The sequence below is a fragment of the Dipodomys ordii genome, unplaced genomic scaffold (assembly GCF_000151885.1).
Source record: "Dipodomys ordii isolate 6190 unplaced genomic scaffold, Dord_2.0 Scaffold53, whole genome shotgun sequence".
NCBI classification, from domain to species: domain Eukaryota; kingdom Metazoa; phylum Chordata; class Mammalia; order Rodentia; family Heteromyidae; genus Dipodomys; species Dipodomys ordii.
Window position 1 is genome coordinate 6,383,908 of NW_012267269.1, and position 22,660 is coordinate 6,406,567.

At 37.0% G+C, this 22,660-nt stretch overlaps 1 protein-coding gene across 2 annotated transcripts in view; it reads left to right on the forward strand.

The window, feature by feature from the left end:
- Positions 1–22,660, forward strand: part of Focad (focadhesin) — a 274,302-nt gene that overhangs the window by 39,413 nt on the left and 212,229 nt on the right. For both annotated transcript variants that reach the window (XM_013020828.1, XM_013020829.1), the window contains exons 3-4: positions 790–864; positions 7,979–8,133. In XM_013020828.1, coding sequence (XP_012876282.1) covers positions 790–864; positions 7,979–8,133 — 230 coding nt within the window. The remainder of the gene's footprint in view (positions 1–789; positions 865–7,978; positions 8,134–22,660) is intronic.

Consider the following 22,660-nt stretch of genomic DNA (forward strand, 5'->3'; position numbering starts at 1 on the left):
GGGCAGTTGTATTAGTGCAGATGTCCCCAGTCATACAAAAAGAATGGCTGTAATTGTTGTCAGCCTTTTTTTCTATTAGTAGTACTAAAAAAATGCAGCCATGAAACTCAGGTGCTAGGAGGTCCTATGTTTAGGCATTCATGTACCTAGCACCTCTGTAAGGCTCTTGAACTTAATTTTGGACTCTGGGTAAAGCAGTATGGGAAAATTTTAGAGATTTATGAGACAGGAAAACTTATGAAATGGCCGAAACCTATGAAAAATGATAATAGATATAGCAGAATAGAGGAAGAAGAACAGCAGTGGTAAGGGTTGATGTGTTGATTCAGGTACGTGTGGGCTATAGCCATACATATAGGGGATGATTATTTTCTCCATCTTTGCTAACATGCATGATGAAACATGATGGATTTTATGTGCATACAAAAAGCATCTTTAAGACTGTGGGGTGTCTCATTTGTCTCATGATTTAAGAGGATAAACCAACAAATTATCTTTTAATATTAAGTGGAAGTAATTTGAATGAAAATTGGTAATTTTCTTAATATCTATAAGCTGTAGTTGCTCATTAGTAATCTGGGATAAAAACACCTTCTTTGGAGGTTGTTCTGAAGAAGATATATGTGTTGAATGCCTAATTCCCACTGAGTGGGAATTTTATTAATTACCAATTGATTACCTTGTGTACTCATATTCACATTAGCTAATGTTGGTATTAGTTTCATCAAAAGCACTCTTTGGAAAGAATGTATGAAAGAATGTGTTCATTATGTTTTGTTTATTTTCCAGGCTGTTGGTCATCTTATTGCTGCAGTCTTAAAAGAAAATGGCTTTTCAGGAAAGATCCACCAATCCACAAACCAGGTTTGTGTTTAAATTTGTGATTTCTTTCTCTTTAAGTATTGCTACCAGCTGGATCACATAAACACATGTATGTTTCCCTCATAGCTCAGGTGACTGTAGAAATAATTTTGTACAGTAAGATTTTAGTTGTCTTTTTTTTGGGATGGGGTATGGTTTACATGCTCTATTCTCTATTATTCTTTTAAATATTAAATTTTATTACAATATACTCTAGGAGTGACATATGGAGGGGGTGAGAGAGGGCATTGTCATGATTGTAAAGGAAAACTAATATGTGGAATGAACGAAGACATGTTTTAGAGAAAGTTGACAGAATTACCTGGGGGGGGGGTTCTTTTAGTAAATAGAGAGAATGAACAGAGCCACTCTGTTTGGGTAAAGGAGATTTCACATGTTTTAGGTCATGCTCCAAAGGTTAATTCTAAGTTGAAAAGTTCACACATTGACAGAGCTAAAGGAACCTTCTCATTCTTATCACAGGGTAGGTAGATGAGTGCCAGGAGATGAAACAATACCTTAGATTCTGAGACATACCACTTAGGCTTTGTTGATCATTATTATATACTTTGACAAGTTGGTTGGGAAACTGCTTAACAGAGGTGTTCTTTTCTTGTGTACTCTATAGAGAACATGGGTGATGAAAATAAGATTTTTTTTTTTAACAACAAATCAATTGATCTCTTTCTTCACACATTAGCCATTGTAAGATATATTTCTTTGCAACTTCTGCTGACATGTGGAAGTAAGTGTAGTAGCATGTTCCACTAATTGGCTATTTAGCTGATGTTTTATGCAGTCATATAAATTAGGTTTTCTGAAAATCTTGATCCTTATCTTGGTGATAATCACTTTATGTACTTTGAGAAGACTAGTAGTTTTACTTAAATTGCCAGGATTTACTAACTGTCAAATCCCTGTAACTAAATGTTTCCTCTTCACTAATAAATGTCCTTCCATTTTATTACCTGAGGCAATACTTATTCATTTATTTTGTTTTTCTGACTAATAGAGTAAAGGCATTTAATATTGTCTATAGGTGAATATAATTTTTCTCAGACTAAAAAAGATAATTGAATATTAGTACTGGAATGCTATGACTGCTCAACCAACTACGGAGGAAAAGGGGCACAATATGTTGTCAGTTTCATTTTTCTTAGAAGCTGAAGATGTTAAGTTTTCCCCCTAATTTTATGTATTTCTCTAATAAATTGTCTCAAAGGAATGGAAAACTAGCTTCCTTATGTGTTCTTTTTATTATTTTTTAATTGAAAAGATGATAAACTGGGGGTTACAGTTACATATGTAAGGCAATAAGTACATTTGTTTTTAATTATCATTACCCCATCCCTCTTTATCTCCCACTTACCCCCTCCCCGCCCAAGTTGTAATGTTCATTTCCAACATAGTGTCCAGTGAGTATAAATGTTGCTGTGGTTCATCTGTTGTTCTGCTGTTTCTATGATTCCCTTTCCCTATCAGATATTGCATTGTCTATTATGTGAAACAGGAGGTACAAAAAACTAAGAGAAATGAAGAAAGAATAAAAACAATAGAGAAAAAAGAACAAACTATATACAGGGTCTAATGAGAACTTCTTGTTTCCATAATTTGGAGTTCATGTTAATGTGCTTCATTATATATAGTCCTTTGCACTAAGCATTTGGGTTATTGAGATCCCCTGTTAAGAATATCATAGCTCATCACCTTTTCTATTAAAAAAAGAATATAATATACATATTCATATTCTCTATATACATATTCTTACAAATGAGGGAGATCATGCAACCTGCTTTTCTCTGGGTTTGGCTTACTTCATTTAATATAATTTTTTCCAAGTCTTTCCATTTCCTTATAAATGGAACAATGCTATTCTTTCTGATGGAAGCATAGGATTTCATTGTGTATATGTACCACATTTTCTTGATCCGTTCATCTACCAAGGGTTATTTAGGTTGGTTACATATCTTGGCTTTGGTAAATAATGCTGTGATGAACATCTTTGTACTGGTGGCTTTAGTGTGGCCTTGTTTCTGGTCATTTGGGTAGATTCCCAGAAGTGGGATTGCTGGGTCATAGGGGAGCTTTATGTTTTGAGGAACCTCCACTGCTTTCCAAAGTAGTTGAACAAGTTCACACTCCCACCAACAATGAAGTAGCATTCCCTTTTGGTCACATCACTGTTAGATTTCTTGATTATGGACATTCTAACTGGTAATAAGGTGGAATCTCAATGTTGTTTTGATTTGCATTTCTTTTATAGGCAGAGATGTTGAGCAATTCTTCATGTGTCTCTTGGCCATTTATATTTCCTCTTCAGAGAGATCTCTCTTAAGGTCTTTAGCCTACTTTTTAATGGAGTGGTTGTTTCTTTTGGGGCTTGTTTTGGGGGAAATTTAATTTCTTGAGCTGTTGGTATATTTCAGGTATGAGACCCTTGTCTGTTGTATGGGTGGTAAAGATCTCTTAGTCTGTGTCTGTAGGGTTTTGATATATTTGCTAGCTATATCTTTTGCCGTGCAGAAACTCTGCAGTTTAATGCAATCTCATTTATCTAGGCTTTCTTTGATTTCTTGTGTTCCTGGATCTTTATTAAGAAAGTTTCAACCTGTGCAAGGAGCCCTAGTGCTTCTCCTATTTCTTCTTGTAATATTTTCAAGGTATTTGCTTTTACCTCAAGGTCTTTGATCCGTTTGGAGATGGTTCTGGTGCAGGGTGATATATAGGGATCTGACTTTAGTTTTTTATACATGTTTAGCCAATTCTGCCAGCACCATTTATGGAAGAGGCTATCTTTTTTCCATCTTATTTTTTTGGCTCCCTTGTCAAAGATTAGGTGGCCTTAGGTCAGTGGGTTCATTTCTGAGTCTTTGAATCTACTCCATTGGCCTCAGGCCTGTTCTTGTGCCAGTACCAAGCCGTTTTGAGTACTATGGCTTTGTAATAAAGTTTGAGGTTTGGTATTGAAATTCCTCCAGCATTGTTCTTCCTGCTAAGGATTGTTTTTTGCTATTTGGGGTCTTTTGTCGTTCCATATGAAGTTTTAGATTGCTACTTCTATTTCATTAAAGAAAGAAGTTGGGATATTGATGAGTATTGCATTGAACTTGTATATAGCCTTTGGCAATATTGCCATTTTCACAACGTTAATCCTCCCAATCCAGGAACATGGGAAGTTATTCTACTTCCTGATGTCTGCTTTAATTTCCTTTTTCAGATTTTTGAAGTTTTCATAAGTTGCTTCCTAGGTATTTTATTTTTGTTGAGGATATTGCAGTTGGAGTTGCTTGCCTCTCTTTTCTCATTGTTGGCATAGAGAAAAGCTACTGATTTTTGTGGATTGATTTTATACCCTGCTACTTTGCCAAAGTTTTGGATAAGTTCAAAAGTAACATGGTAGTGGAGTCTATGGGATTCTCTAGATAGAGGATTATGTCATCTGCAAAGAAGGAGAATTTTACTTCTTTTCTTATTTGGATCCCATTTATGTTTACCTCTTGCCTTATTGCTCTAGCTAGGAATTTTAATACTATATTGAAGAGGAGTAGAGAGAGCAAACAGCCTTGTCTTGTTCCTGATTTTAGAGGAAATAGCTTTAACTTTTCACCATTGAGTATTATACTGGCTTTAAGTTTGTCATATACAGCCTTGATTATATTGAGGAATACTCCATGGATTCCTAGTTTCTTCAGAGCTTTCATCATAAAGGGATGTTGGATCTGTCAAATGCTTTTTCTGCAAGTATGGAGATAATCATGTGGTTCTTGTCCTTGCTTCTATTGATGTGTTGAATTACGTTAATTGATTTGCATATTTTGAAACAGTTTTGCATCCCTGGAATGAGTCCTATTTGATCACAGTGTATAATTTTTTTTTGATTACTTGTTAAAGTCGGTTGGCCAGAATTTTATTAAGAAGTTTTGCATCAGTGTTCATCAGGGAAATGGGTCTATAGTTCTCTTTCTTTGATGAGTTTCTGTCTGGTTTTGGGATGAGGATTATGGTGGTTTCATAGAATGAGTTTGGTAGTGAGCTTTCATTTCTGATTTCACTGAAGATTTTGAATAGAATAGGAGTGAGTTTTCCTTTGAAGGCCCTATAGAATTTGGCTGTGAATCCATCTGGTCCTGGGCTTTTCTTGGAAAGGAGGTCTCTTATTGCTGTTTCTATTTCATTACTTGATATGGGTCTATTTGGTTTAAATCTTCTTAATTTAGTATGGGGATATCAATTTTTGCTAGAATTTCTTCCATTTCTCCCATATTCTTGAATTCATTAGCATGAAGGTCTGCAAAGTATTCCCTTATGATATTCTGAATCTTGCTGGTTTCTGTGGTGATGTTTCCATTCTTAGCTCTGATTTTGTTTATTTGGATGTGTTCTCTTCTTTTTGGTGAGGTTTGCTAAGATTCTGTCAGTTTTGTTGATTTTTTCCAAGAACCAACTCTTTGTCTTGTTGATTCTTTCTATGTTTTTTTTTGGGATCTCTAATTCATTTAACTCTGATTTAATTTTAATTATTTGCTTCTGTCTACTGGATTGGCGGTGGGCTTGTCGCTCTTTTTCAAGGAGCTTAAGGTGTATCATTAAATTGTTGGTTTGAGTTTTCTCCAATTTGTTGACATAGGCACTCAGAGCCTAAGTCAGAGCCTATTTTCCTCTGAGGATTGCCTTTGCTGTGTCCCAGTGGAGCTGGTATTTTGTGTGCTCCTTTTTGTTAAATATCATAGATGTTTGAATTTCTGATCTTCCATGACCCATTGGTGATTCAACAACGTGTTGTTGAGTCTCCGTGTGTTACAGAATTTTCTATTGTGGCTTTTGTCATTGAGCTCTAATTTCATTCCATTGTGGTCTGAAAAAATGCATGTAATAATTCCAGTCTTTCTGAATTTGCATAAACTTGCTTTGTGCCCTAAAACATGGTCTATTTTAGAGAATGATCCATGTGCTGCTGAGAAGAATGTAAATTCTGGTATTGTTGGATGGAATATTCTGTAGATGTTTGTTAAGTCTAGTTGGTCTATGCAGATGTTTAGCTCTGTAGTTTATTGAGTTTTTGCCATGTATATCTGTCCAGGGTTGACAGTGGTGTGTTAAAGTCACCAACACTCACTGTGTTATGGTCTCTGTGTGTTTTTAGATTAAGTAGTGTTTGTTTGATGAAAGTGAGTGCTCTAATTTTCAGTATATAGATGTTTAGGATTGTTATATCCTCTTGTAGATGCATTTCCTTTATTAGTATCTAATACCCTTCTTTGTTTCTTCTGACTAGTTTAATTTGAAGTCTACTTTATTTGATATTAGGATTGCAACTCATGCCTGCATATGGGGACTGTTTGCTTGATAGCTTTTATTTCAGCCTTTTATTTTCAGAATTTTTGGGTTTTGGGGGGCCAGATGTGTCTCTTGAAGACAGCACAAAGATGGATCTTGCTTTTTGATCCAACTAGTCAGTCTGTGTCATTTAATTGGAGAGTTAAGTCCATTGGTGTTGAGAGTTAGGATTGAGAGGTGTTTGTCAGTTCCTGCCTTTTTATCTATCTGTTTGTGGGGACTGTGGCTTGATTCTTGCTGTGATTATGTAGTTCTGTGTTTGGGGGCTGTTTCACTGCCAATATCACATTCTTGTTGGTTTTCGATGTGTAGAACGTCTTTGAGGATTTTGTAATGCTGGTTTGGTAGTGATATATTGCTTCAGTTTTTCCTTGCTGTGGAAGGTTTTTATTTGTGCCTCCACTATGAATGACAGTTTAGCTGGGTAAATTATTCTTAGTTGATAGTTATTTGTCTTTAGGGCATGGCATACCTCATTCCAGGCCCTCCTTGCTTTCATGGTCTCTGCTGAGAAATCTGGTTATTCTGATTGGTTTACCATTATAGATGATTGTTTTCTTCTCCGTGGCAGCTTTGAGAATCCTTTCCTTAGTTTTTATTAATCCTGTATAGCTTCCTTATGTGTTCTTTTTGATTTTTTTTTTCAGTCATGGGTCTTGAACTCAGGGTCTAGGTGCTGTCCCTGAGCCTTTGTGCTCAAGGCTAGTGCTCTTCCACTTTAAGCCACAGCTCCACTTCCAGTTTTCTTGTGGTTAATTGGAGATAAAGAGTCTCATGAACTTTCCTGCCTGGGCTGGCTTTGAACTCTGATCCTCAAATCTTAGTCTTATGAGTAGGTAGGATTAAAGCCAGTATTTATTGTTGATATTTAATAAAAACCAAACTAGGAAATGCATTTAATTCATAATACATTTAAATGTAGATTTATTATCATCAGTGAGTCTTTTTTTTGGGGGGGGGGATCCAAAGTTTCTGAGAAAGTTAAAAAAGCTAGACTTTTCTTTTATAGAATTTTTCAAAATCAGTATTTGCATCTACTTATACACCTTTTTTTTTTGTACTTTCATATTAAGGAAGAAGGGCCCACAGTAAAAGAGGGAAAAATAGACATAGTCAGTGATTTTCTTGGGCAAGTTGTTTAGGCTTTTGTTGGTAGCCATGGGAAGAGCAGCTCCTTGCTTCTCTGTTCTACTTTTTTCTCTTCTATCAGCACCCACATTAGACATGAACAAATTACAGCAGGAACATTGTGGGTGGTAGATGAATGGAGGTGGTAGAGGTTGGTGGTAGGGACATTTTCTGAAAATATCTTTCCCATTTAAGGCTTGAAACATGGATAGTGTTTGGGGGTTAACTTAGATTAACTATTACTACCATTGGTGTCTGGTTAAATTTCTTGATTGAAGCATTTGTTAGAGCAGAGACTTCACTGTGTGATACTGCTTGAACATGGGTTGTACCTGTATATGTAGCCAGCATTGTTTTGGAATGAGGAGGGAAGGGAGACAGAGGAAGAGGGAAAGGGAGGAAAAGAGGGAGAGAGGGAGAGAGAGGGAAAGACGGAGAGGGAGAGAGAGAGAGAGAGAGAGAGAAAGAGAGAGAGAAAGAGAAAGAGAAATTCTCTCTTGGAAATTGACTTTAGATTACTCTAGGAACAGAGTGACAACAGCATCTCATTTGTACAGAAAACTACTGTGAATGAATTACTCATTGATGAATGGCTGTGCTCGTGTGTTTGCTGCTCATCAGAAGTGTCTTTTAATCACTGTTTTGATTTCAGACTCCAGCTTTGAACTTACTGTGGGAGAAGTGTTGCAGTGACAATGTAGTAGTTCGAACAGCCTGTTGTGAGGGTCTGGTGGCACTTGTTGCTCAAGATCATGCAGAGTTCAGCTATGTGCTCAATGGGATACTCAATCTGATTCCTTCAACCAGGTACACTTTACTTCGTATTTGATTAATGATTTCAGTTTTGAGGAAAAGTCATTAATTCTCTGTTAAATAACAGTCTTGATTTGATAATTGATTTTCTTTCTCTTAAAATATTATGCAGTTGATATTTCATATTTGGTTAAAATCATGTGATTTTAAAAAACAAAATTATTTTTCTGTGCTGATAGTAGGGCTTGATTATAGGGCCTGGGTACTGTCCTTAAACTTTTCCCCTCAAGGGTGACACTCTACTGCTTGAGCTCCAGCTCTACTTCTGGCTTTTTGGTAGTTAATTGGAGATGAGAGTTTCCTAGATTTTCCTGTTCTTGATAGCTTTGAACCATAATCCTCAAACCTCAGCCTCTTGAGGAGCTAGGATAATAGGTGTGAGCCATGGTGCTTGACAAAAATCATGTGAATTTAAACCTTTTCATCATTTGGTATACTTAAGTTCTGAGGTTCAATTTATCACTGTAGTTTATCAAGTAGTTTATAATTCAGTACTGCAATACAGAATTTTGACTTGTTTTAAGAGTGAAGGTTGCCCATAAACACTTCTAATTCTACAGTGTTACAGTTTATACACTGTATTGTCAACCTTCAGTCAACTGTCAGCATTAGTAATGTGTGTAAGAAAGTGAGAGCACTAATACCTTTAAAGGTATTTTGTGATTTGTGGATATTTTCTCTGTGATTATTCCAAATAAAGAAAGTTTATTCTTATATATATATATATATATATATATATATATTATTGTAAAAATACTGTACAGAGGAGTTACAGTTACATGAGTAGGGTAATGAGTACATTTCTTTTTTTTTCTTTTTTTGCCAGTCATGGGGCCTGAACTCTGGGTCTGGGTGCTGTTCCTCAGCTCTTCAGCTCAAGACTAGCACTCTACCTTCCCAGCCCTAATGAGTACATTTCTTATTGAGCATTGTTACCTCCTCCTTTGTTTTTCCCCTACTATCCCTTCCCTCCCCACCTCTCTAACTCTTCCCTCCCCAAGAATATTTTATTCTTTGAATTTGTTTGGAATAGCCAGATTTCATCCATACAGATTAAGGGTAATAAAATTGCAAGGCATATAAAGGGTCTCTTGCATTCTAAGATGGTCATGCATATTTAAACCCTTGAGTATCTCTTGTTATACTTATTGAGGCCTTGGGAGATAGCTCAGTGGTAGAGCTTGCCTGGCATGTATATGGCCCTGGTTTCCATCCCCAGCACTGCTACACAGAAAAAAATCCCAAGATACCAACACCCGAAATAGTTCCTGGAAAAGGAGATACATTTTTCTTCTGCTTTTTTTCAAGAAATGTACTTAAATGCCTGCTTTTTGCTTACTTTAAATTATCTGTGTTTTGGCTCTCTCCTAACTTTTACCTAGCCTTCCTCTTCCTTTTTGTTTTTTTCTTTTTCTGTGCTCTTCCATGGGGTTACTTCTTACTTTTTTTTGTTTTTGTTTTTTGGGTCCGGTCGTGGGGCCTTGAACTCTGGGCCTGGGCGCTGTCCCTCAGCTCTTCAGCTCAAGGCTAGCGCTCTACCACTTGAGCCACAGTGCCACTTCCGGCTTTTTCCTTTTTGCTTATGTGGTACTGAGGAATCAAACCCAGCGCCTCAGGCATGCAAGGCAAGCACTCTACCACTGAGCCACCTTCCCAGCCCTTACTTTTTTTTTTAAAACTCAGTTTTTTTTTTCTTTTTTAACATAGAGTAGAGTACTTAATCTCTTTTGCTGTCTTCAGTGGAGGAGAATTGCTATAACTATCAATCTGTACAAGATGCCTTCCTGTCCTTGAAGATTATTACACTACATAACCTCTAGCCTTTTTATCTTTCTTAATAAACTCTATTCTGTTCATTTTGATCATCTCTTTGTATACTTTTAAAATTAAATTTTATTTTTTATTTCTTTATATCAAGTTATACCTAGCAAGGGCTTTCATGATGACACTGTTGTACATACATGTAATGTACTTAGATCATATTTACCCTCTCTGTATAATTTTAGAACCTTGACTTTCCTTTAAATTTTGTTCACTATTGTTATAAGTTCAAACCTTACAGTGTCATATATAAATAAGTCCTTCTCAGACAAGAGGCAGCCTCCTATTGAAGCTGTATTTCCTTCTGACTTATCTGTTCAGATGTACACAAGGGTTCGCTCTTCCTGAGCCTTTGCATGGACTCTTCTTTTCCTCCTGACGTCGTCTTTAGGGTCAGGATAAATTCATACATCTTTTTTTTTTCTGCCCATTTTATTTCTCTCTTCTTGGCTGAGCTACTTGCTCATTTATAGTGTAAAGTTAAATTTTTTTGTGTCTCTCTCCTTCTCATTTATTAATTGATATTAAGCAAGCTGCTTAGATTTTGCCTTATTCCTTTTATTTGTCAGATGCAGATAAGATAATGGGATTTGTTTTCCCTTGTTTTCAAATGTCTTAAAATGTATAAACAGAAAAATATACCTTCATCATGAAATTTTACTACTTGTAAGTCTTAAAATACAGGATTTATTCCCTTTTTATATTTTATGGAATGAGCTCTAATAATTTTTTTTCACTAAATAAAAATACAATGTAAAAAAGCATTATATATATTGGACTACTATTTCTGTTTTTTTTTGAACTAGGGATATACATATACAAAACTCATGTATGTATACATATGTGCATATATGTATATATCCACACACATATAATCTACATATGCATGTATACATATGTATGTGTCTATATATATGTACATAGAATATTTGTAAAAAAATTGTTTCTAGGGGAAATAGAAAAAAACAGAGTAGGACAGTCTCAGCAGCTACAGAGACAAGGTCAAAGTCTTCTGTGTGTTTTACATAGTAGTTAGACCAAGTTACAGTATACCTTTAATTCTAGAAGTTTATTTTATAAATTTTGCTGGTATAAGATACGCTTCACACTTCCATGTAAATCCATCATCACTCTTATAAACCTCAAAGTATAGGCTTTGCTAATAGTGAATAAGCTTGTCATCTATTATAATTTTCAGTAATCTTAGTTTTTATTTTTTAATATTTTTTATTTTTGGGTCTGGTCGTGGGGCCTGGGCGCTGCCCCTCAGCTCTTCAGCTCAAGGCTAGCACTCTACCACTTGAGCCACAGTGCCACTTCCGGCTTTTTTCTTTTTGCTTATGCGGTGCTGAGGATGAGGAATCGAACCCAAGGCCTCATGCATGCAAGGCAAGTGCTCTCCCACTGAGCCACCTTCCCAGCCCCAGATCTAAAAGGTTTTCTGGTGGTTTATTGAAGATAAAAGTATCATGGACTTCGGTGCCCAGGCTGGCTTTGAACTTCAATCCTCAGATCTCAGCTTCCTAGTAGCTAGGATTACAGGTGTGAGCCACTGGTGCCTGGCTTATTGATTTTTGAGATGAAGTCTTGCTATGGTGTCCAGTTGGTCCAAAACTCTTGGGCTTAAGTGACCCTCCCACCTCAGCCTCTTGAACTCTGAGATTAAAGGCTTGTGCTATTATGACTGGTTTTCAGTTTAATTTTTGAAACAGTTTGATCATAAATTGTTTAATAAAGTGCTAAATTTCCTCTATTGTTGGCAGAAGGAGTTATAATTATTTGGATGTCAGAAATGTGCTTCTTTTGCTTTATTTCAAGTAGCAGAGCTTTGAGGTTTGTAGTAATTACAAAGATTAAACTTAGCATTGTATATGCTTTTGTGAACAAAGCAAAAGGAGAGTCAAATTTGAGAAACATAGCTAATTAAAGACAGAAGACCCACCACAGTCTTTTCTACCAAATGTTCCTCAGGGGATTTTGTGGATATAGCTATCTCTGACTTTGATCTAAGAGCAGGAATGATTTTATCTGCGACCCTAGATTTCCATTTCTAGTTATTTAAGTTCCTAATTGTCTCTATTTCTATTCTTAAAGTAGAGCTTTATCAGAATCCAAAGGCACATTGAGAGAACTGCTAGCCCTATGATTCTTATCTTTGATGTAAAACAGTAATTCTAAACCTTATCTTTCCATTTTGCTAGCATTCTTAAGGCAATGGGGTAGTGGGTGAGAGGTGGGGGGAGTCAAAGCTAATAGCCAGAAGCTTTCTATAAAATATATATTTAGAGAATATAGTAGTTGAGATTCTCAGCCCTGTAGCCTGCTTATTGGTCCTTGCAGGTCTAGTCCATATAGGACTCTTAGGACAGAGATAGAAGTCTACTCCACATCTGAAACCCAGCCCATAATTTGTGAGACTTGGTTTAGAGCCTGCTTCATTGTATAGTCTAACTTTGAAAAAGGCTTGACATTTTCAGTGCTCTGGTTGTCTCAGCTTAAGGGAGTGGCTGGGAAAGTGTCTGGCTCTGTTGAGAGACTGTTGTCTTCAAAAGAATAGTTTGATGTCCATGAGTGTTCTTGGTTCAAAGCTGAGGCAACATGAAACAACTGTAAACTAGTTTTTATAGCTTCTGTAAACAAAGACATGGATTTAAGGCCTCTAAAATGTTCTTTTAATCAGTAAGGAAATTGGGAAAAAAATTACTTCCCTGGAGAGGGTGAAACAAAGAAGGGACCACAAAGAATACAGAGTAAGGAAATCATTATCACCCACTGAATGTGAGTTTTGAAATTAACCCAAACTGAAATTAAAGTGAATGATATATAGTAATATATACTTTTCTTGTTCTTTGAAAGATTGCTCATTTTGAGTTTAGCTTGTTTTTGTTTTATTTTTATATTGAATTTATCTTGAGATAAACATCCCTGGAGCAAGGAATTTCCTATTTTCTTTCTTTTTTTCTTTTTCCTCAACTGTGCTAGCCTCTGGAAAGCTCATGCAGCCATTGTTATAGTTGCTTAGTAACAGGATTGTGAATAAAATCCTACACTCTTGTGGAACCAGGTATTCAGTTCTTGATATTGAGATGTCATGACAGCCTGTAATTTCAGCTCAATTGCTTTCCCCTCCCCCACTTTAAAAAATGTGTTTGGTAGGAAGGTTATACTCTGGATAAACTAGGTTAGCATTTGATGTGTGTGCCTTTTTACTTCCAACCAGGGAAAGGACTATGTTTGGTGTATTTTGAGACTATAAGGTATATTAATATGTGGGAAATTATACTTTCTGAGATGCCTAAAGTCTATTTTTAAATAAAATCATAGAATAGTATAGAATTGCTAGAGCTCTTGGATTCAGAGAATCCTTGATCATGGATTAATAAAAGTCAATGATTAGAATTGATTCTGAGAATCAACTAAAATTTAAGATAATTTTTTAAATAAATTTTGTATGTCAGGGTCTTCTCTGTTAGTGATGATTTACTTCCTTGGGAAACTTAACTATTTTGTTATGTAGAAAATGGCTAGCCCCCAAGGAGGTGGCTTCATATCTTCTTGTATTATTAAAGATTTCACTTCATTCTTTTATTTGGCAAGAGATTAAGAAACAAGGAAGTGTGCAATTGTGAAATTTTCTCCAAGCTTTAGGAGTGATAGCATACACTGATCTCATTGATCATTTTATTCTTATCAGAGAGTGTCAGAATTAGTAGACCATGTTTTGTTCCCCATGTTGTCTTTTACATTTTCATTTTAAGCCTATTAGCTTGTTTTCAGATGTTCTTTCCTTTTTCCCTCAAATCTTTTTCTTCCTCTAAAAGCCCAAGATCTCACTCAACTTGAAGCTCATAAACAGAAAAGTGATTCCAGCCACTTTTCTCATCTAGGACATTCTGCCCTATTTCTTTTTAAGTTTGTTGATCTGACTGAAAGCTTTGTCACAAAATCTTCCATATTAAAAGTCATGTGTTTATACTAAGATGTTACTAGGGGATTTAGAATAGTGGCTTCTGAACACATGCTACTTTTATAATGGAAAAATTCTCGAGAAGAAATCTGGCTGTTTTCTTGCACTTACAAGTAAATATGCAGAAGTTTCTCAAGAAAAGCTCAATGGCATTATATCTCTTATTCTCTCTTTCTCTTTGTTTTTTGGCAGTACCGTGGCTTGAACTTAGGTCCCCTGTTGTCACTTGGTTTTCTTGTTGTCAGCTGGTTCTCTGCCACTTGAACTATACCTTTACTCCAGGTGTTTTCTGCTTAATTGGAGATGGAATCTCAGACTTTTGTGCCCAGGTTGACTTTGATCCATGATTCTCCAAGTCTCAGCCTCCTGACTTGTGGCAGCCTACTTAGGTTTTTCTTTTAAAGAATATTTTTCCCACTCATTTTACCAAAAGTTCCCACAACTATTTTTTAACTTCAAATTTTTTCTTTCCTTCTGGTAGCTTTGTATCTTCTTTCTCATAATTGTATAATGAATTTAGGCAATTATTTGATCATTAAAGTTTATGACTCATCTGTGCTGCTCTCTTACTGTGTGTGTGTATATGTGTGTGTGTGTGTGTGTGTGTATATATATATATGTGTATTTAAGGTTGACCAGTTATCCTTTTCATCCATCTTAAATCCTGTTGTAATGAAGGAACACTTGGCCACATTTGTGTGACTTGCTTTCAGGATACCTAGGAATGACTCCCTTTTGGGATGCTTATGCCATGCTCTTCAAACAAAATACTTTTTGAAAATTTTATCCCTTATCAGATATGAGTAGTTATTTGAGCTTCATGTTTGAAATGTTTTGAAAGTCAAAAGCTAAACATTATTTGCCTCCTATTCCAAAGGAGACTGAGCTTAGATGAGCAATGCTTAGTGTTATAGGCAAGTAAACCCCAAACAGAAGAAACCTGAACTATATTATTCATATGCACAATAGTGATCATATAATATCTACGTAATGAAAAGCAATTGCATAAGTGGTTTTGGGGCATTTTTTCTGTCAATTTATATTTTGGAATCTTCAATATAATTTTTGATTCATACTCTTGCATGATTGGGCTTTTATGCCCAATGAAATTTCAGGTTCCTTTTGTATTGTCTGTTGCTACTGCAATTGTGGTTCACTTTTGCAGTCTCTTGCACTCTCTTATAGTGTTCTTGAGTAAATTTAGCTTTTCTTGGCATACATTCAAGGACTTGCTCTAGCTGACCTTTATTGAAGGGCCATCAGCAGCAGGTTTTGAGTATGTAAAACCTTTTGCCACCGGGTATAAAAAAACATTTTAACTAGTGAGTTTGTAAAGGGTGATTTTGCATGTTTTCAAATAAGGGTGGTACTGTATAGCCAAGAATAGGATATGTAGGCCTCAAAAACAAATTGTTTAGAAGCTGTATGTTTCATTCTAGTCTGTTATTATAGATTGATCTCCTCTGCTTTTTTAGTTCATAGGACACCACCTGTTTCTGAGTTATCATCCCTTATGTAGAAGAGTCTGCCAGATAGAAATTGGAATTTCTTGGCCTCCACCACAGATTTAGGAGTTGTATCAGCTGTGTAAATCAGTTTCTTAGGTCTACTATAACAAACGATCATAAACTCCTATAACAAATAACCATAAAATAACAGAAGTGTATTCTTCCACAATTCTGGAGGACAGAAGATTACAACCAGTTATCAGGGTTAGTTCATTTTGGAAGCTCTGGAAAAATTGGTTCTATGCCATTGTTCTAGCTTCTAATGGTTAGAAGCTCTTGGCTGTGGTGCAGAACTCAAGTTTCTGCTTCTATATTTTCATAGCATCTTCTAAAATTTTATTTATTACTATTTATTGCAACTATTCTTACATTACATAATGTATTATATCTAAATCTCTCTAGGAGTTAATTTATGGGTTGATTGATTTAGCTACATGACTGGTAGTCTTCAACACAGCTGTTAAATTTCAATATAATACTTGAATTTTTCTCTTATTCTGTCAGCAAGTTTTAATGCTGTAACCATATGGGTTAAGTATTAGTCCATGTATCAGTGTTATGTGTTCAATAAACACAAATTAGCAAACAAAATTTTATCAAAAAAAGCTGATTTCAACAAGGCTATCTCATTAGTATATTATATAAATTTTACTTTTCCAGTATTTCCAACTTCTTTATTAGCTGAATGTGTAATTCCTGAAATTTTTAGCCTTTTATAAATACAACCAGTAGTACTATTTATATTCATTTATTAAGAAAGCAAATAACGAATTTTGGTATTAATAAGGGGATCAGATATTCTAACTTCAGTTTGTACGTGTAAAACCTTGTAATTATAGGACTAGAGATTACCTTCAGATGTTTCTTCTGGAGTGGAGCCACAATTGTACCCTAGCCATATGCATTTATATTGAGTCATCTATTAATTAAAAACATTTATTGAGTGCATTTATTATCTCCATATTCCTGGTTTGGTGCTGTGATGTCAGAGTGGGTAAAGCAGACATAATTGATATACTCCTGTGCTTTTGCTTTAGAGGGCAGATTGCCATGATTACATAATCCTACATTTGAACTTGTCCTGTAAACTACACAAGGGAAACTTAATCAGTCACAATATACTTACTGCTGGGAGAATATTAAGTCTTGACTGTGATTCTTGAAGGCTAGGGAATTCTTACCTGAGGAAGCAACACTCAGGATGAGATTAAGGAATAAATGGAAGTTATCTAGGCAAATGGGGGAGGGTAGAACTTTCCAGTAATAGGAAACAGCATTAACCAGATCTGTTATGGGAGGAAAGATGGCTGCTAGGATGGCTGAATGAATGCTCAAAGCAAGAGACTGGACAAGGCCCTGCTGGATGATCTGGAGAATTTGGTGTATATTATGGGTGCAGAAAGAATCTACTGAAGTGAGAATTGTTTTTTTATTTTTGAGACATGAACTCCAACAAACAAAAAGAGGTCTCACTCTGTAGCCCAGGTTGACCTCTGACTGGTGGATCTTCCTGCTTCTTTGGAGTCTGGGATTACAGGCATGCGCCACCATGCCCAGTTACTTAAGTGTTTTATTTTATTTTTTAATGAGTACATTTCTTTTTTTTTGGGTGAACTCTGGGCCTGGGTGCTGTCTGTCCCTCAGCTCTTCAGCTCAAGGCTAGGGCTCTACCACTTAAGCCACAGCGCCACTTCCGGCTTTTTTTCTTTTTGCTTATATGGTACTGAGGAATCTAACCCAGGGAGGGCCTCAGGCATGCAAGGCAAGCGGTCTACCACTGAGCCATCTTCCCAGCCCAAGTGTTTTATATAGTAAGTAGATATCAGTGGTCCAAACTTACCAGTGTGGCTGCAAAATGAAGATAAAATTGGGGTTGGAGAGAGGCTCAAATTATAGGACTGAGTTCAAACTGTAATACTACCATTAATAGAAGATAAATGGCCTAGTGCCAGTGGCTCATACCTGTAATCCTAGCTACTCAGGAGACTTGAGATCTGAGCATCATGGTTCAAAGCCAGCTTGGGCAGAAGAGTCTGTGAGATTCTTATCTCCAATTAACCACTAGAAAACCTAAAATGGTACTGAGTTTCAAAGTGGTAAAGTGCTAGCCTTGAGGAAAAAAAAATGAAAATAAAACTGGAAGTGTGGGGCTGGGAAGGTGGCTCAGCAGTAGAGCACTTGCCTAGCATGCATGAGGCCCTGGGTTCGATTCCTCAGCATCACATAAGCAGAAAAAAAAGCTGGAAGTGGCGCTGTGGCTCAAGTGGGAGAGCGCTAACCTTGAGCTGAAGAGCTGAGGGACAGAGCCCAGGCCCAGAGTTCAGGCCCCATGACCGAACCTCTCCCCCCAAAAAAAAAATGAAAAATAAAAACTGGAAGTGTTGGTTTTGAGGTAGGCAGAGATAAGTAGATACAGGAAGATAGTGTTGTAAGGTAAATCATCCCAGAAGCCACATTTAAAAATATAGAATATTGGAATCTTTATTATACAGTTAACAGGCTGCAGGCCTTTAGTTATTACAAAGACCTGCAGCATGAATACACATAACACAGTAGGAAACATGCTAAAGAGGAAAGAAATAACAGGAACAATACCAACAAACCAATTCAGCTCCAATGGAGAGCTGAATTGGGACTCCATGATGACTGGAGATGAGCCAGGAGACAGGACAAAGGACACAATCACGGAGACACATGTGGCATTGGAGTCCTGTGGCTAGGCTGGTCTGGGCCTAAATAGGTTGGAGCAGGGGCCAGGAAATTCCCAGTCCCAGGCACTAGACTGACAGATTCAGTAACCTATCAGCCAAGTGCCTGCCCCTGCCTCCAGGGGTCCAGGCATGCCCATTACCTGGGAGGCAGGTGATTAGGGGGCAGGGGGGAGTGGTTTCCTTCCCCCAGCATGAAGACAAGATGCCAGACCTATAATCCACCATGTGGCCAATATGGCGCTGGCCAGACCTGGCCTCCTTACTTCAATAGTTTAGGTGGCTGTGGCTGTTTTTCACTTGAGAGATAATGGTTGTTTCAACTAGAGATGGAAGAAATAGATTTATGAAGTATTTAGGGATGAAGTGTTTGTGGTGGCTTGAATATGATGTCTGAAAAGGATAGAGTAAAGATGACATCTTGATTACTAGTTTGATTTTTCTCACATGAAGAAAGGGAACATTGGAAGACCAGGTGTGTGGGGAGAGCATGAGTTCAATTTTGGACATGTTGACTATGAGATGGAGATGTAATTCGGGTGCTGAAGTGGCAATAGCTTGTAGGCTCCTGGAAATGCCTTTTTCGTTAATATCTTCTGAACTCATTATACTCTGAATAAGTTAGGCATAATATCTAATCAGTTCCTTTTGCCCTGATTAGAGCCTTTGCTTTGATTTGTTAATTAACTGTCTGCATACTTGCATACCACAGACTCTATCTAGTAGCTTGTCTGTCTGAAGGTTAATGCCAGTTCCTAAAAGTGTTTCTCAGAAGCCTACTTTCTCAAATTCAATAACTTTTTTTGTGTTTGTGCCTCTGTTAAACTATGGTGAAGACAAGTACTATAAAAGACATTGTGGTTATTTACTGTTTATCCATGAAGTCAGGTTTAACTTTGTATTTGTCATAGACCTTAATAAAAAGATAATGTTTTTTTCTTTCAGGGTTGGGATTGAACCCAGAGTTTTGTGCATGCTGTAAGGTCTGCACAGGGGCACCTCCCTACTTCTTGGCTAAGTTTCCACCCAGTATCTGTTACCTAGGTAACTGGCACACCAGGAAGCAGTCACCTTCCCCTCCTGCTAGGTCACAGCCTGGGCCACCTCCGGTCACATGCCTCTGAGGGTCCCAGACTCTGAGGTTACATCCGGGATCCAGTGTGGCCACACCTTTCCCCCACCTGGACACACCTCTTCTTGTCCCTGGCCTAGATAAGTCCTGCAGCAGGGGTGGGTCACCTCTTTCCTTTTTCAGCCATGCCTCACCACCTTACACATTGGGGGCAGCAGTTTGGTAAATTAACTTCTTCTCAAACCTGAATACTGCATTGTGTTCTCTTCATCGGCTACCTAATGAAACCTACCTCCTTAATATACCTTACACATGCTAGGCAAGCATTTTACCACTGAGCTATACCCTCAGTCTTTTTCTCTAACTGATTTAAGTCTGTATACTTTTGGAAAATACAAAAAAAAAATGACACTGGTCGAAGTAGTAAGTGGTAAAACTTGTTTCTTTTTTCTTTTTTTTTAATGCTGGTAATGGGGCTTGAGCTTTTGTTCAAGGCTGGCACTCTACCACTTGAGCCAACAGCTTCACTTCTGGCTTTTGGCTGGTTAATTGGAGACCAGAATCTTGTGGACTACCTGCCTAGGCTAGCTTTGAACTGTGGTTCTCAGAGCTTAGCCTTCTGAGAAGCTAGAATTACAGGTGTGGCCAATAACACTTGACTTAAAATTTGTTCTTAAAAATTGTACTTTTTTTTGAATTGCTTTTTAATTGGTTTCTGATGAAAAATATGAAATAGCAGGACTGAAAAGCTTTAGCAGTATTAGAGGTATGAGAGTTCTTTCAAGTCCTAATTTCTTCTAGGGATATAGAGAAAGCTAGGTATAGGAAATCAGATCCTTGTACATGGAATTGAGAACCAAGTAACTCATGTAAGGTATATTAAATAGGTAGGTTTCATTAGGTAGCCGATGAAGAAAACACCATAGATATTCAGGCTGGAAAAGAAGTTTATTTACCAAACTGCTGCCCCCTCTGTGCATGGTGGAGAGGGATGGCTGAAAAAGGAAAGGGTGACCCACCCCTGCTCCAGGTCTTATCTAGCCCAGGGACAGAAGAGGTATGGCCAGGTGAGGGAAAGGTGTGGCCACATGATCCAGATGTGACCTAGCAGAAGGGGGAGGTGACTGCTTCTAGGTGTGCCAGTTACTGGGTGGAAATTTAGCCAAGGGGTAGGGAGGTGACTGCACTGGGCCTGCAAATTCCAGGGCAGACCTTACACTCCAGTGAAATTAGGGTATCATTTCTAAATCTATGAAAGAAAGTGTTTATATGCTCATTCACTTCAAATGATTAAAAATGGTTCTAAACTTATAATGTAGACATTTTTCAAAGTCACTATTTGCCAATCTGTTTGCATATTTATTAGCATCATCAGTGTATTCTATAAAGCAGACATACCATACTCTAACCATTTCTTATTGTCATGTACTTTTATTTTAATTTTTAAAGATAATGAATTTGTGACAATACTTTTTTTGAGTATATGTAAGGTTATGACTCTAGGATGGGTTTCTAGACAGAATTTATGAAACAGGATATATTAATTAACATTTTTGTAGGTATTGTGAAATTTACTACATAAGGTTGAATCAATGTGTTCCCAACACAGAAATGCTTATTTACCCATTTCCCCAACAACACTGGATATTATGGACCTTAGTTTTTATGGTTTATATTTCTTTTTTCTTCTTATTTGTCTTTTCCTTTTTATGGTGCTGGTCTTGGGGCTTGAACTCACTTCAAGTGCTGTCCCTGAGTTTTTTTGCTCAAGGCCAGTGATCTACCACCAGAACCCTATCATCGCTTCTGGCTTTTTTGGGCAGTTAATTGGAGATGAGTCTTTTGTACTTCCTTGCCTTGGCACTGTGATTATCTCAGCCTCCTGCATCGTTAAAACCAAAGGTGTGAGCTACCAGTATCTGGTTTCTGCAAATAAGCAGAAGACCACTATGTTCTTATCTCTGACAGGGTTGGAACTCAACCTCTGTGTGTGTGTGTGTGTGTGTGTGTGCATGCATGTGTGTGTGTGTGTGTGTGTGTATGTGTGTGTACTAAAGCTTAAACTTGAGCTTGAGTTTGTACTTGAACTTGAGTTTAGACCCTGCACACTCACTTGGCTTTTTCACTCAAGGCTTATACTCTGTCACTTAAGTCATATTTCTACCTCCAGCCTTTTTCTAGTTAACTGGAGATAAGAATCTCAAAAACTTTTCTGCCCAGGGTAACATTGAACCCCAGTTCTCAGATCTCAATCTCTTCAGTAGCTAGGATTACAGGCATGAGATACCAGCACCTAACTTAACTAGAGAATTTTGTAAGAAAATATTTCAGAGTATATGTCTAAGAATCTTTTGTTCTTATACTCGAATTCTTTTCTTTTCTTTTCCTTTTCTCTTCTTTGTTTATCATTATTATAAAGGTGTTGTACAGAGGGGTTACAGTTACATAAGTCACATAATGAGTACATTTCTTTTCGTGCAGTGTGACTCTTCCCTCGTTTTTCTTCCATTTTTTTCCTCCTGTCCCTTCCAAGTTGAATAGTTCATTTTTCTTTTTTTAAAGAAGTTTAGAGTTACTGTGCATGTAAATTTTTTCCTCATAGTTTTGTATATGTTGTTTCATTCTATTTTGGAGAAGAGAATTCTGATAGCAGCTAGTAGTGGTATACATCTGTAGTCTCATCTTCTTGGGTGGATGAGACAAGATGATCCTTTGAGCACAGTTCAAGACCAGTCTGGGCTATATAGTGAGACCTTGTCTAAGAAAAAAAACCACCTGAATGTCTAAAATATGTATCATTTAAACTGATCTTTAGACCTGGGAAGTAGCCTTATGAGTTGGGGCCTGAACTTCTTCCACAAATGCACTAACTTTATCTTAAATCAGATTTTAGAGCTCATTTCTAGTTGCATACACATTACAGGCTAGAAAAGGAGGCTTTTGAACAAACTTCAATAAACCCCTTCTAAGATTCATTTCAGCTAAATACTTATTCTCAGAGCCACTAACTCATGCAGTGATGATAACAGTTTATATGGTAAATATAGTTTCAGGTCTGAGATTTCATAATTTCATTTAATATCTAGATACAGTCCCGAGTCAGAGCCACAGAAGTTTGTATTATCCTAAAGAACCAACTTTGAAAAGACAACTTTAGTGAGTTAGCTTTTGAGAATTCACATATGTGAAGGAGACAGATTCATTCTATTGTGGTTCTGAGGAAACTGAAGCCTGCCCTTTGTGACTGAGGCTAGAGATTCACACTCAGGAACAGATTCTTAATAAACTGGTGATAGTTGTAATTTCTGTATTGAAGTATCTCTAGGTCTTTGTAAAGGAAAGTGAGAAGGCTTCCTTATAGTCTAGGATTCTCAGCTACAGAAAGGCCCAGATTTCGTGAAAGTAATAAGTTGTGAAGAACTGAAAAGAAGGAGTTTCTCCCCTG